Genomic DNA, 16,841 nt, shown 5'->3' with positions numbered 1-16,841 from the left:
TTTATACCCATTTCAATAGTTGCAAATACGTCAATTATCTGTCAAATGTATTTGCTGTTGCTTCAAATTAAATCAGTTCCACACGTAAAAAATCAATCACCATATAAAGCTTCCCAACTGTTATCAAATATTATAAGGAATATATATTCTTATAATTCAATACATGGTAAATAAAAACAATATAATTATCTCTGGTACTTGTTAATTCCATAGTAGCAATTACATATATATTTTCCGGTTCTCAATCATAGCAAATACAATATACTTAAATATTATGCTTCATACCGTAATCCATTTTAAATATTTTCAAGCTATTATTTATCTAATTCTTTCAAATGGAAATCGTAGTGCCAATTAGCATAAATACAATCTTCAGCATTTCCTCAATATGTGCAACATTCATCAATGCAAACCAATACTAAACAATTCCCAAGCAACGTGTAAATTGTAATACTCCACCCATTCCAAATCCATCGTGTGCCGTTCCGCACATTCACTACGTTAACGCAAACCAATACTAAAACTGCACCCGAATATAATCTTAAATACATCTATACAAATAAAATATAAGTTTGTTCTATTTTATAGCAATTCAATATACTTCTACAAACCATATTATTAAATAAAAATCCTAAATAAATAATAAACAACCCTACAAAGTGCATACGTATCCAGTTAAACCCAATTTAATAACCTCATTACAAACTAATATATTACGCTTAAATGGTGCTTCAATTCAATAAACAATAATAGCTTTCTCTATTTATTTTATTCTCTTCTCTTTCTTGTACATCTAAATCTCATGTAATTCACCTTAAGTCTCCCCCTTCATTCTGTATCAGTCTCCCATATAACGTGGCTGTTAAATAAAGTTGTAATTATTGCCAATAGATGGTAGCACAGTTGCACATATCGTAGTACTGTGGGGTTCCGCTTTCTTTATCAAAATGTCTCGTTATCTATTATTATTATTTCAATTTTATAATAATTAAGTACATGCTAAAACAAAAAATAATATAAATTAATCACATAATGCAATAATATGTTAAACTATGCAACTTCGCCCAGCCAAATTCTTCACAATTTTAATTACCATCAATCTATACGACAATGCAAGCAAAACGCGCGCATTCGCATTTAAGAGTCCTACTATGGAGGAACCTCTGTTCAACAATCACGCAACGCCGCCATATTGGAAAAACAAATCCGTCCATCAAAACCACAATCGTCAACGCTCAATTCTTCATACGTAAGTATATACATATAATAAGTATTATAGGTTAATTAATATTGATCATTTCCAATTATATAAATAAAAGAATGTTCAAGGTAAATTCATAATTAATCTAGTAAAAATTAAAGTATAATTCATAATTAGGGCTTGGTCTCATTACGTAAAAATTATATTATAGGTAACTATACGTAGTCTAATCACTGTAAAGCTCCTCCCTGGCTAATCGGTTAACGTACGCAACTTTGGCGTGGTCAACCCGGGTTCTATTCCCGGCGGAAGCTCATGTGGTTCGGATTCCACGTTAATCAGTATGTCCACGTCTCATATAACCTCACTGCTAAAAGAAACGCTAAACTAAAGTCAACAACAATCTAATTAGTTTTCGCTGCAACACTACAAAACATCCCTAAAAGAAAAATTTACCTATTTATGGAAAAATCAGTGTAATTATTCTCATTACAGACAACACTGCGATATGGACATAAATTATATACAACTGCAACAACAAACAACCAGGAAATAGCCAACAAAATAGCGGCCGTGTCATCAAAGGTGCGTAAACTTTCTCTTCTTACTTAAGTCACAATAATAAATATATATACAAAGTGTGCCGGTATCTATAAATGAAAACACCATTAGCGTCCACGGCTACCAAGCAGCAAATATACAAATCGGGTGTGCAAAACTCGCAACAGTAATGGCGCCAGCGCAAAGGTTACACATACGTAATAAAATATAAAAAGCAAGCGGTAAAAGTATAAAGGGAAGTCAAAGCAAAACCAAACAGTAAGGGCGCCAGCGGAAAAATCACACATACGTAATAAAATATACAAAGCGAGCGGTAAAAGTATAAAGGGAACTCGCACTACGGTCAGACAGTAATGGCGCCAGCGGAAAAATCACACATACGTAATAAGCTATACAAAACAAGCTGTAAAAGTATAAAAGGAAGTCGCAATTAATTCCAACAATAATGGCTACAGCAAAAAATCACATACGTAATAAAATATATAAAGCAGGCGGTAAAAGTATAAAGGGAACTCGCACTACGGTCAGACAGTAATGGCGCCAGCGCAAAAGATCACAGAGACACGTAATAAAATATACACAGCGGCGGCAAGTCCTCTGCTGTGTAGAAGTACGTCAATTACTACTTGTAAGCAGCTAATTCCTAGTAGCATAGTACACAGCCAAACTAATAGATGTCAGTACTTGTGCTAAATGCCTGCCTGATCCCAATAGATGTCCCTAGTGTGCACGAAAATTGCAGATTTGAAACTGTTGTGACAATCTAATTCCAACTTTAACACTGCATTGATTCAATTTAATAATCTTAAAATAGCACAAGGTCTGAATAGCCATATATAAATTTCTGTATTAATTTGCACAATAATATACGTATTTAGTGATGATTTAGTTGCAACTTAAACTAATTTCAATTTAATTATTTGAAAATGGGTAATGATGATCAGGCGCGCACCCAGAAATTGTTGTCGGCGGGAGTTCAATGTTCTGGAAGGTCCAATATTATAAGACACCAAGTCTATGTAGTACTGAACTGTTGTTATTCTACACTTGCAAAATACAATAATTAATTTTCCACTACTGTCACCTATATTCTCAGAAAAAAAAAAAGATAAAACTAAACTGCTTTTATAAGAAAGGAAATAGTACAAATGAAGTGTAAGATCAAATCTTCAGCTGGTGTCTTCCTGTTCTGCCTAAACGCCCTCCAACACTTTGTAGAAAATATTTTCAATCATCTTATCTTTAGACAGAACGGGAATTCCCGTTCAGCCTGATTCCCGTTCTGCCTAATCTTTGGAGGCAGGGAATTCTGTGCAGGAGGGATTTCTTTTAGAGAATTTTCATTTAGTAACTGGAACAGATTCTGGAAGAAAAATAACTATTTTTTCAAGTTTTATCATAAATTTTGGATGTTATTCTACTTATTCTCGGAAAACTAACTAGGATATAGTTCTGTTATTAGCAGCGTTATTCACATCTATTTTAGTAAAGACGAATGTGTGTGTGTTTTTTAAAAAATGCCTGCAGAGAAATGAAAAATTGACTCAGTTGCAAGAAAGCCATTTGATATTGTAACTCAAACAAAAATAAAACAAACTTAATTCGGTCTAATATCAAGTCATTTCACAACAAAATTTTATCAGTTATCCAGTACTTCATCTCCATGCTAATGCTCCTAGTCGAAAAAGGTGCCGCAGTTTACATCTTCAAGACATGTTTGGTCATACATTAAACAAACAATGCAAGAGGATGCATGAAACGAGCCTTATCCCCGATTATCTGATCTTTTGATTTGGCTGAAACTCTACAAAAAACACACAAGTATGTCAATATGATATTGATACTTTGCATTACTGCTATTTACATTGATAATATAAATATGAGAATAGAAGTATATATGATATTGCATATAGAATAATGTATGGAAGATAAATCAGCTGATAAGGTGATGCCCAAAAAAGGACTTGTAATGTAGAAGACTAAGACTCTTTCTTAAGGTCCGCCTTATGCATCCTCTTGTATTATTTACTTAATATATGGCCAAACATGTCTTGAGGATGTGAAGTGTGGGACTTTTTACATACTGTGTGAGCCTTAGCATGTTCGGGATGAAACAATGGAAAACTGAATAAAATTTTGATATAAAATGACTAGATATTAGACCGAATTAAGTTTGTTTTATATATATTTCAGTTACAATGTTAAACTGAGTTAATCAATTTTCCATTTCCCTGCAGGTATTTAAAAAAAATAATCACATTCATGTTTACTAAAGTAGAATAACACTGCTAATAACAGAACTGTATCCTAGTCATTTTTCCAAGAAGAACAAGTAGAATTCTAGAAGTAAATCATCTAAAATTTATGATGAAACTTGAAGATATAGTTATTCTTCTTACAGACTCCATTAGAATTACTAAACAGATAATCGCGAATGAAGGACAAAATCCAAGGGGACAAAACCGAATTTTTCTTTAACTGCCATGCCTTTAAAATATTATCTGTATTCGTCATTTATTGAAATACCTTTTTAAATACTGAAAAACCCAATAAAACACGTAAGACTGCTATAGTAAGTATATATATTTCACGTTTTGATCTTTTCTTAAAAAATCTTGATCAGCATTTCAGAATTAAAATAAATATTTATACAACACTAAAAATAAAAGACTGCTAAATGCTAATAAGGATGAACATTTTATAAATCAAATAATATCACAGTTACTTTTCGTAATTAAAATGAATGATCTTACAGTAATATGCTGAATGTATTTCAAATATATTAAGTGTATAATAAATAGGAGTACCCAGAACTTTTCGTATGGATGTGTATGAAAGTAAAGAAAGTCTACCCTTTTGTTATAACATTTTTATGTTTTATTGGTTTTTCAGTACTTTAAAAGAAAGAGAAAAATATTCAGCAAATTGAAAAAAAAAATACAGATAATATTTTAGAATATATCACAATTAAAGAAAAAAAATCATATAGGATGTGCCCTGGTACATCATATATATTCTCCTATGATTCTGTCTCTTGGATTTTGTTCGCCTCGTCAGAATTTTCTTCGCATTTTGACCTCTTAGATTTTGCCCCCCTTACTACAGCAATTATATACCTACATGAGTTCCAATCTACATAAAAACACGCTAGGAGTCAAGCATTTCGGTGCTGCATTTCCCTTTTTAAAAAATCCCGCATAAAATTCCCTGTCTCCAAAGATTAACCAGAATGGGAATTTTCGTTCTGCCTAAAGATAAGACCATTGAAAATATTTTCTACGAAGTGCTGGAAGACCTTTAGGCAGAACGGGAATAAATCCTTTAGCTACATCAATCATTTCTCTAGTAAAGCAAGTATATTTTATTAAGAAAGTGGTCAAATGTCTGTTGAGTACCCGGACACGCTGAATCCTACCCGTGAGTGCGCCCTTGATGACGATACTGAAAATGAACGTGTTTTACTGTTTATCATTAGGACAAGTAACGAGTTAGATCGATTATAAGTAAGACTGTTGAAGGCTCGGGCGCAACAATTAGTAATTTTAATCCTATTTATAATACAAAAACACATCAGGCTGCGAGTAACACGAATAACAAACGTCAAAACATTTAAGAGTTGCGGGTTGCATAGACATCTAGGCAAAACTATTTAGATATTGTAAATCCTTATTATAAACGGAAGATCCTTCATTCTGTCAGATACGTTAATTTTCCAATAGTTCACAGTAAGACTAATAGCTGTCGCTAATTGCACTGCCTTCTACCTGATGCCCACAGATGTCGCTAGCGTTCAGGCAATTTGCAGACGAAACCAAAGCTTGGAGGAAATAACTAGTATTTATTAATCAAATTTACTTTAAGCTATATTAAATTGATATACAATATCAATTTCTTTTCAGAAAGCAAGAAAACTAGGCTGTAAAACGAAACGAAATGAAATCTTTAAGTTTAACGTCTCACGTTTATACCCTTTAGGCTAAGGGGAACAGATGATTAATGCAAATGAATGATAATGGAAGAATTGGTGGAATGAACATATGGGAGAAAGCGGGACCCCGAGAAAACCCACGGACACAACGTTGTCCACCATAAACTTACCTGGCCGGGGATCAAACCAGGAACTCCACGCACCACAGGTGCGCGCTCTACCACTGAACCACTGTGCCCTCTACCTTTAAACAAATCTCAACAAGAAAAAAAAAAGTCAAGTTTCATTTCACAGTGTGAAGCTATGGTAGACTTCCAAGCTATGTGAACTCAATACTCAAACTTGAAGTAGTACATTCAAATGATCGCAGTGGAGTAATAGGACCAAAGACAGATTATGTTCCACGGACGTTGAATTCATACCGAAAAACCATCATCGCTATATCTTACTGTTCTTACTCTGTGGGTTAAAACCGGAAGTGGTAACAGATGTATATCACTTCTCGTTGCAATAAAATAATAAAATCACAAATAAAACATATTTTTGGTACTGAATCTATTTTAAACATCTGCTTGCCGCTAACCACTCTTGTTTTATGCTTCAAAGATCAGTGTTACTGTTGTAATCGAATAAACGTAGGTTTCAACCACTTCCGGTTTCAACAGATAGATAAATGTAGAGACAAAACTCATTTTTGGGGACTCATTTTTAAGTATGGAAATATAAGTATCGAAACCGGAAGTACTAGTACATTCCAACCACTTCTGGTTTTGGTAGATTGTTCTGAATGGTGATGGTAGTTTTCTCTTGAGATGTTGAATCGATTGCTGAAATTAGCTTGTCGATATCTATTATCGTTTTTGTTCTATGGCGATCTACGTTAAAACCGGAAACGGTTTATTTCTACGACTTCCGATATGAATAGAGGGTTCGCGGAAGATTTGTGAAATATTCTTGAGACGCTGAGTTGGTTGAAAAAACTGCTTATCAGTATGTCTAACCGTTACTGCTCTATGAAAATTAATATTGAAACCGGAAGTACAAGTAAAATTTCAATCACTTCCTGTTTTGGAGGAGTGTTACAGGTAATGATAGTATATTTTCTTGAGACGCAGAACCGATTGCAAAAAAAGAAAACACTTTTTATTATCTATTACAGTTTCTGATGTATAGTAATGAATACTGAAACCAAAAATGGTTTACTTGTACCACTTCCGGTTTGAATTCACGGTTAACGGAGGAGATTGAATCTATTCTTGGGATACTAAATCCACTGCAAGAAACTCCTTCTCGATATCATTTAGTGTTCTTATTCTTAGATAAAAGTCGATGCTAAACTCATTCTTAGGGCGCTGAATATGTCAAAAACATTTTCTTTTAAATATCCCTTACCGTTTCTGCTCTATGAAAATAAGTATTGCAACCAGAAGTACTATTAAATTTCAACCACTTCCGGTTTTGGTAGAGCGTTGCGGCTGGTGACGATATGTCTTCTTTAGACCCGAACCGATTACGAAAAATCACTTGTCGCTCTCTATTATCATTTTTGTTATATGATGATACGCACTAAAAACCAGAAATGGTTGATTTCTACCACTTCTGATCTCAATAGAAGGTTAACTTAGGATGTGAAAACTACTCTTGGGACACTGAATCGATTTTTTTTTTAAAACTGCTTCTCGATATTTTTTTTACTGTTTTTGCTCTACGGAAATCAGTATTGAAACCGAAAGTACTAGTAAATTTTAACCACTTTTAGTGTTGGCAGAATGTTGCGGGTGAAGATGATGGTCTCTTGAGATGTTTAGCCGATTACAAGTCGATGTTTAACCGTCGCTATCTATTACAGTTCTTTTCTATGGCAATAAACACTGAATTCGGAAATGATTGATTTCTATCACTTCCGATTTGAATAAAGGGCTAGCCTGGGATATGAAATCTATCCCTGAGACACTGAATCGATTGCAAGCAAAAAAAGAAAGAAAAAAGAGAGAAAGAAAGAAAAGAAGAAAGAAAAGAAAAGAAAGAAAGAAAGAAAGAAAGAAAGAAAGAAAGAAAGAAAGAAAGAAAGAAAGAAAGAAAGAAAGAAAGAAAGAAAAAGAAAGAAAGAAAGAAAGAAAGAAAGAAAGAAAGAAAAGAAAAGAAAAGAAAAGAAAAGAAAAGAAAAGAAAAACTACGATAACCAGAAATAGCAATAGATTTCAACCTCTTCCGGTTTTGGACGAGTGTTTCGAATGGTGAAGATACGTGTCTTTGAGACGCTGAATCTGCTGCAAAACACCTCCTATTGTTATTTATCACAGTTTTTGTTCTATGGCGAAAAACGCTGAAACCGAAATAGCTACTTTCAAGTACTTCCAGTTTGAATAACAGGTTAATGGAAAAGTTGGAACCTATTCTTGGGACGCTTATTGATATCTCACGCCGTTTTTGTTCTAATACCTGTCGACAGACAGATGGACACAGCAGTTCTATAAGACTTCCGACGCTTATGCGTGGCAGTTTGGAAGTCTAAAAAGCACAAAAATCGGAACATTAAAGTACTCATTCACTGCACAGTATCCATGAAGTATCCATTCAAGTACCACGTAACACAGCATATACCTTTCAGGTAGTAGGGCCGCCCATAAGACAAACTTGATGGGAAGGGATCAAAAATACCTTTTTTAAAATAATAAACTTTCTTCATTCAATTGTGATTTTCATAAAGTTTGAAATTAACTACAGCAGCAAAACAATATTTTTTCTAGATGATAAATTATTATTATTATTATTATTATTATTATTATTATTATTATTATTATTATTATTATTATTATTATTATTATTATTTACGAAATTAAAAATGGATTTAGCTACTTTCTAAACACCTTTTGGTAACAATAATGAAGTTTAGTCCATTGATATTACAAGAATTTAACAACTTTTGAATTATTACTTGACTATTTTTATAAAAACGGTATTGGTAACAGTGGAACCCATGAAAGTTACGGGCGGTCCTGCACGTAGAGTCCTGGCTTCGATTTTTTAACAGGACTCAAATTAAAGTGTTAACGCAGTATATTAAGAGCAGTCGTAGACCCTAAATCGTATTTGATGAAGTTCGTTTAGACCCTTTCATTGTGTTTTGAATTTTTCAGTTTTCTGGTTCACGCTAGAAAAATGACGTGATAGCACTTTTTTTTTTTTTTAAAGTATAAAGATAAACTAGGATCCATTGCTGTTAAATTTTAATAATTTGATAGGAAAAAGACAGACTAGACCACTTTAAACATTTAAAGTTTTTAAAATTTTTTTTTAACAAAATCGCATTTTACAAACTGTTGTAGTTCTGAACGAAGTTTTTATACCTTTATCCCATATTCATGAACCAATTATATTGTACTTTGTTTCGAATTACTACTGTTTGTCTAGTTCTCCCTTGTAAACTAACTAACTAACTCTATGGCCTATGGAACCCGGAGGTTCAGTGCCGCGTTCACAAAAGCTCTCCACTGACTTCTATCCTTAGCTAACTGGATCCAGTTTTTACTTTGTATTCCTATCTCTGCGAGATCCATCTTAATGTTATCCTTCCATCTGCGCCTAGGTCTTCCTAACGGTCGTTTTCCTATGGGTCTACCAGTCAAGACTTTGAAAGCGTTTCTACTTTCTTCCATTCTAGCTACATGACCTGCCCACCTAAGCCTCCTAGACTTGACGACCCTAACAATGTTGGGTAAACCGTATAAACTATGTAGTTCCTCGTTATGAAGCTTCCGCCATTCCCCATTCTCGTTCTTCTTGGGTCCGAATATTCTTCTCAGGATCCTGTTTTCAAATACTTTCAGTCTATGTTCTTCCCTCAGAGTAAGCGACCATGTTTCGCAACCATACAGAACAACAGGCATGATTATCGTTTTATATATTTTAAGCTTCAAATTCCTCGACAGAATTCGCGACGACAAGAGATTTTGAACCGAATAGTAACACGAATTCCCTGCTTTTAGTCGACATTTAATTTCTTCGTGAATATGATTTTCGTCTGTTAATATTGATCCTAGTTCTCCCTTCCCTTGTATTTTCTCAAAACTTTTTAAAAAGTTAGTTGATCTAGTCTACCTTTTTTGCTATCGAATTTTGTTCGAATTTTAATATAAAGTCCTGCATATTTTCCACGTAACCAAACATTTAGAAAAAATGCTCGAATTCGGAGTATATAGTCTTAGGTTTGTTTTCCTGTTGATTCAATATTTAGTCATTTACTAACAATCATGGGAATTTCAAGTGTGTACATACCGGAGTAAATAAATATTATGCATGCAAAATAACTACTGGTACAAACTGATTACGAGTTTATTGCTTGCCATCGTAATTTAAGTCATTATACTGAGCGAAAACACCCAGTTCAATTGTCTATCTTATGAAAGCTGAGGCACGAAGTCCAACCAATATGACAGTTAAAGTCACTATGATTTATTGGAAATAAAATACAAAATATCCTTTGGTATGTTATTATACCAACCAGCTGTCAAACCTTCTTTAGTAAACAGATGTTTGCACTAACATCAGGCACGCACTGGTGCTGCCATCTCGTGGAATCAGCAGCAAGCAATTCGCTTCAACGCAGACAGGCAGAGTTCCTCCCAAAACGAATCTTTCGTCAGTGTTGTCGTACGCCGTTGATCGTGCTAGTGGTGTCAGGGGGAAGCTGAGCGAAAGAAACTAGTGGTTGTTCTGAAGTCGTTGAGTGAGGGTTGTGTGTGAGAGTGATTGAAGCAATGAATTGGTGGAGCGGATCTCTATGCTCCTGTTCCAAAGCTGACGGTGTGTGGCCAGTGTAGTGACCATGGCGTGGGCCAGCTGGGACTGGTAGCCATGGTGAATCGGCAAGGATGGGTCCAGCGCTTGGGCTTGTTCTCATAATGGTGTCTGTCACGCTCGGCGCCCCGGAACTAGCCCCCATCTGCACTGTGGATGGATGCAACTGTTCCAAGATGTCTCGCTACTGGATGAAGGTTAATTGTTCCTGTGCAACCGGACAGGCAAGTGTCCCTATCCAAATATACAAAATAAACATATAATACTACCAACAATGGATCTGCTTTCAAGTACGGTCACCTATTGCTTCTCTTTGTTCAAATGAAGCTCGTAAACAAACAGCTTCTCGTTCAAACACACACACACACACACACCTTTTAAGTATTATATTAACCAAAATTAAAATTTCTGTAATTATTTCCGACAGTTAAGCATCCGCCCGCGACATCCACGAGATTCATCTCCATTATGCAAGATAATTTAGCTGAGGTCATTAGACGACAGACAACGCTAACATGAAACGCATCGAAGTAACCAAATTAGAGATTTATTATAGACTGAGGACTAAGTTGTTTGACGAGAAGACAATGAAACGCTTAAGCATGGCTGTAAGCAATCCGACTGTTGTGTTGACAGTCAACAACAACAGACTATACAATAGTGGGTTTCTTGGCAAGCCTTTGCCCAGCCTCTTTATATATAGTCACAAATACTGCTGGAACTTTTAAGCACAATACAATAGTTTTTCACGAAAGACAATATCCTCATTTACTACCTCTGACAGTAAATTAAGTTAGCGGTATTAAATATTAGCGTTCTCGCATTTCATGTTGGAGAACTGGGTTCGATTTCCAGTGGGAGGTTCAGTTGTAGGTCCCTGTCACATATAAACTTTGTGCTGTAAATGGACGTTGAACTCCAAAACACAAACTTTGTAAATAAGATTATCTATGCTTCCACTTATTCCAATTAATTTATTTGCTTCCCCGGAACCGGTGGCGTGGTCTAGTAATCCAGCTCTCTTGAGGCGAGATAGTTGGGTGGGGAACGGCCTCTACAGTGCAAGTCATATACTTTTCGTTTTTATTTCCACTCTATTCTCTGCGAGGTAATAATAGATTACTTAATGGATAGCATGGTGTTCAGCAGCAGACGCCCTTTAATGCGAATCGCTCGTAATTCAATCCTAGCCCATGTGGGCTTATGGAAGGGAACATTATGTCTGTGTGTGTTCAACGAGTTATCTCGTTTCTGCACATTACCTTTATTCTCCAATTCTTCGACAATCATTCGGCTCTGATTTATAATCCTTCTGCAACCTGAAACCCATAACCACTGGGGCTCGTGACCAGTCGATCCCCAGGTACATTTCAAAGGCGAGTGTGCTAACCACTGGAAGTTCCAAAACCATTATTATTGAAGGTAATATAGCTATGAGCAGTGGCGTATTCCGGGCTTAACCCCTCGAAATTTTATTTCTATTTTAAGTAAATGAAATATCTTATAGAATTTTGACATTTCCAGGGATAAAGTTAGCAAAATCCCCTAAAATAAAATCGTAAAAACGCCACTGGCTATGAGCTTGCCTCTTAGAATTTAAATATATTAGTGGTATAATAATAATAATAATAATAATAATAATAATAATAATAATAATAATAATAATAATAATAATAATAATAATAATAATAATAATAAATTTATAAAGATTTGAAAAGAAAAATGTCAAAACTGACTGACCTCTTTCGGATGTCAATTGCAAGTTTCACGCAAGGTCATTTAGATGTGTTATTATAATGGCGCTTAGTGTAAGCACGAGCTGGAGCCTTGAACGCTAGAACATGAAGGTTGGGAAAGTAACGAGAACAATAGTTATGAACGTACAGATCTTTCATGATAAAAACTGAATAATACATTTGTTGTATTTAAGATAAAGCTCCTGTACAATTAGGTGTTTCCGCGAGCCAGACAGTTAGAGCGTTAATTTCCGGTGGAGCACATAATTTTCGATGTTGGCCCAGTCATTGTCTTAACAGCATTGGGGAAATAATAAAATTAAGAAGGAGCGAACTCTTCTAGAAATTCAAAATTAAAGACAACGGGAGCTAATGCACGGGTTACATATCATCTAGTCAGCCAAAGCCCTCCGTAAGTTGTTGCGCCGTTTAAGCACTTTTTCTACATCATGTGGGATGGGGGAAGAAAAAGGAAATACAAATCAGTTTTTAATACAATAAGTTTTTGGGGGTCCTCTCGTTTTCCCCTACATTCTCATTCAACCAGTCACTCACATGATTAACTTTCATTAACCATTCGTCTTCTTCAGCTTACCGAGTTTGATCGTGGGACGCAAAACTGAAAGATTTTTGATTTTTCTGTTCTTCCTTTCTTTCATTTTTTTTCTTTTTTTCACACGTGATATAGTGGTTAAGAATGAAAATTACACATAACTTCCCTTAAAAAAAAAAAAAAAATACTGGAAGTAAGTTTACGCTTTTATCATTCACAAGTTTTATCGCAATTTGAAAGCAAAGTTTTTTTTGGCGCACCCTAAGTTCTTTGATTTTAATAAATTAACCAATGTTTATAATAAACTTCTCTAATTAATTAAAACATTTCATGACAACCTGTTTGTGAAAATGATAGCACTGAATGCATGGATGATGAATGTTCTTTAAGACTTTTCACTGTACTACAGATTTTCATCTTTTTATCATCATCTTGTCTTATGAACAGATAGTTCATTTCTTTTTAAAATGATTACGTAATGATCAAGATTCCTCATTGCTCTAAGAATCTCAACTATACATTTTCTCAGTGTTTTTTTGTTAGTAGCTGAGAGACAATAATCAATATAACTCTGAAAAATATACCGCGTAGCATATATAAATGCTAGTAAATTTTCTAAGAGTTATTTTCAAATCCTCTCACGTAGTGAAACGGTTAGTGCCCGATAATCGTGACATCATATGCTGCACCCAAAGATTTCTGAACTCTAAGGAAGTCATGGATTTATGCAACAATCTTTTGTAGATATCAGAGAACTTACTTTCTAAATTTTCTGATTTCTTACATTGAATATAAGAGAAAGATAATATTCTGAAAGCTGCTGATGGCAACCATGAAGAATTTTCGTACTGGCAAAATTCGAAACTAGTCCGTACATCACACAGTTCCATAAATAAAATTAAAGTCCCAAAAGCTACTAAAATTATTTCTAATATTTATTGAGATCATATACATTCCAAGAGTTATACTAGAGGTATCCAATCTTTGTCTGTCAGCGCGTCACATTAAGATTACTAAACGATTTTGTGAGCGCATCTTGTTTTATTCTTAAGATACCGTAACATTTACATAAAAGACACGTAGGTCTACTCGTACATATTGTCATACTATTGCAGTGAATGATAACTTCGTTTTATATGGCATGGAACAGCTTTTAATTAAACACAGACCTGTTAAGCTTCGTCCTTTTTTACACTCTCGGAAATATATTAATCTTAGAGCTTCGCGAACCGCAAACTCTATTACAGGGCTGCGGGTTGGACACTTTGTGTTATACCTAGCTATTAGACAACCCACTAAACGCCACTAAATGGTGGGTTGTATATCAATCAGGAGTTTTCCGCACTTAGCTTTATATTCATCACAATTCCTCAAACAAGCACACATCGTATTTCTGAAACGTGTCAAGATATTGGTATTCCATGGAAAACACATTTGGCTTTATCATAATCCACCCACCACATTTTATACACCTAAAGTGTGGCATCTACAAGATTTTCAGATGTGTAAGTTCTCCACAGCGTTAGCATTTTTACATTGCGGAGGGAGAATCTGGTTTGAACTCCATTACAAGTCTTCACAGTTTTTCTTTTTTTGAAATAGTTTTAATTCTAAGTTTTTAAATATTATTATATTTTAGTTATTCATTAAAATCCTATTAAAGTTGTGGGAAAGAGGGAAAAATGAAATTATTATTATTATTATTATTATTATTATTATTATTATTATTATTATTATTATTATTATTTCCCACAGTTATGCCTTTTATGGTAAAGGAGAACGATTGTCAAATTAAATTTCTGTAGTCTTTCACCGGGAATCGAACCTGCAAACCTGCACCAAAGGCATAAGCATTAGCCACTAGACCAGCGGGGCATGGGGAGCGACGGAGTCACTCTTAAGATTAATGGTTAAGTATTACGTTAAACTGTAGACTAACGTTCTTATATGTATAGTCTCATACTGATATGGCACATTGATATTCAAATACTACATACATATACGTATGTAAATTTCAAGATGACACAATTTGTCTTGACTTCGCTTCCATAATGTTAAACCACAAAAAATGTATAATACTCCACTAAAAGGAATGGGGAAGAGTTTATATGAATCAATTAGATAATTCAAATGACTGAATCATTGTCATAATGTGACCCGTCATCGTCCCCGCTCTTCCGGCATTCAGTTGGAGAGAGAGTCTCTTCTCACTACAAGAGAACGAATGCACGTTATTTTAATCAAAAGGTAACATTAGAAATGTTCGTGTAAACCCTACCATTATAGCTTCGATCCTCCCCTGCCGCTCATGATCATAGATCTCTGTTAACACGTCCTTGACATACAAAACATTTCTCTGATTGTTATTCCGAATACACTCATGAACTAGTTTAATCTACAACGGAAACTGCGTTTACTTTCGTAATAAGTGTTTGCAAACATGCTTACGAGCAGGAGAAAGTGGGAGTTAAGATTCTAATACATTGAGCTCCCGGCTATCAAATGTTCTTTACACACATGAGGCCTCTCCGTTAGGTTTCTAGCAAAAGCAAGAGTTGTTGTAGTAAGAAGACTACGGCCGGCGCAACCTTGTAGTTTTAAGAGAACCACCTGGACAGAGAATAATTTCCCTTTGTATCGCTGCTAAACAAGGAGGGATTCTGTTACGCTGTAGCTGTAACTCTGCACGAAAAGCAGCAATTCCGTGTATAAAAGTCGACAGGAAGTTGCCACCTCGGACATCCATAACCAAGAGTTTCGTCCTTCATCTCCAGCACGGTTCGAGTTCTGTGGGAAATTATTCAAAAGCCATTTAAATGAACTAAACTATACATTACGCACCAGCTGTCGCATTTGTTTTACATTGGATGGCCGCACTTCATCGGGTAGCTTTTCAAATTGTAATGGCTCATCCATGTATATGCTGTACAGTGGAATGGGAAATGGCTTGGGGGATGTCATTCAGCTTTATAAACTTCAAATAGATTTCCTCTTTAAGAGAAAAGGAAGAGAGCAGATGATAAGTTCACGTAATATAGATAAGGGTGAAATCATGGGAATCATGTCAAATTTATCTTAATTGCAAAGCTAAAAATTTTGGCGACAGTTTAAGTTCAATTGAAATTACACTTTACACGCAATCCGGTTTTAGGACGAGTAATAGACCATCACTACCTTACAGTATCTGCGTGTTTACGCTTGAGGCCTCCATTAAATGGATTGTTTGATTTACACTAGAACATTTCATGAAAACATCCGATCGTTAGGCTTTATATGCAACTACATAAATTACTTCACCTGAAATCATTGGTTAACACAATGAAAATACGAAATTCAAGGTGCTTTACATACTTTTATAAGTACCAGAACTGTTAAGCTAGTGAAGCCGCGATGGCTCAGTGATTGAGCGCTCAACTTTGCTGTGAGGTTCCTGGTTCGATCCTAGCTACAATAAAGTGGGTTTTGTGGTGAAGAAATACTTTGTGAGTGGATTTTCTCGGAGTTCTTCCGTTTCCTCTCACCTTCCTCATTCCATCATTTCGCTCATTATCATCACTTTGGAGCACAATTGTGGGACGTTAGACTTTAAAAAATGTGGACATGCAATAGAAGCTGGAGATAAAAAGATATCATACAATGCCCTGGCCAGGCTCGAACACAACTACTTTCAAAACGAAGTTTAGGTGGTTTTGCCTTAGACTGTACTTTGGCGTTGTTAATCCTACCCTGAACACTCGTGTTCCACAAACATTTGGGGTTTCTCTGTCGCTTTGTAAAATGGGAAGATGTCCAAGAAGAGGTGCCAGAGACAGGCAGCCATTCGTCACAGTAAAGTCAACTACCCACTCTATAGACGAACGTCCATTTCCAGGCTTTCAGGTTGACTGATCTCTTCTCACGTTCATCTCTCAAGTAAAAGAAGAGAATTTCCCTTTCTTTGATGACTGGTTTACTTTCGATTCAGGAAATAAAAAGGAGATGAAAGCGCATTTAACAATGTCATATTTAAAACATAATCGAGTTGTTAAAATTTTCGTCTAAAAATGATATAGTATTTATTTA

At 35.1% G+C, this 16,841-nt stretch overlaps 2 protein-coding genes across 11 annotated transcripts in view; one reads left to right on the top strand and one right to left on the bottom strand.

Annotated features, from left to right (window-relative positions):
• Nucleotides 1-16,841, bottom strand: part of hiw (MYC binding protein highwire) — a 638,413-nt gene that overhangs the window by 187,446 nt on the left and 434,126 nt on the right. The gene's annotated exons all lie outside the window — the stretch shown is intronic.
• Nucleotides 10,320-16,841, top strand: part of LOC145662335 (uncharacterized) — a 36,543-nt gene continuing 30,021 nt past the window's right edge. Inside the window, exon 1 of the mRNA XM_081727827.1 lies at nt 10,320-10,714. Coding sequence (XP_081583953.1) covers nt 10,565-10,714 — 150 coding nt within the window. The 5' untranslated portion in view covers nt 10,320-10,564. The remainder of the gene's footprint in view (nt 10,715-16,841) is intronic.

This window comes from Thermobia domestica, chromosome 10, assembly GCF_964235325.1.
Source record: "Thermobia domestica chromosome 10, izTheDome1.hap1.1, whole genome shotgun sequence".
NCBI classification, from domain to species: domain Eukaryota; kingdom Metazoa; phylum Arthropoda; class Insecta; order Zygentoma; family Lepismatidae; genus Thermobia; species Thermobia domestica.
This window is presented reverse-complemented; position numbering and strand designations above follow the sequence as displayed.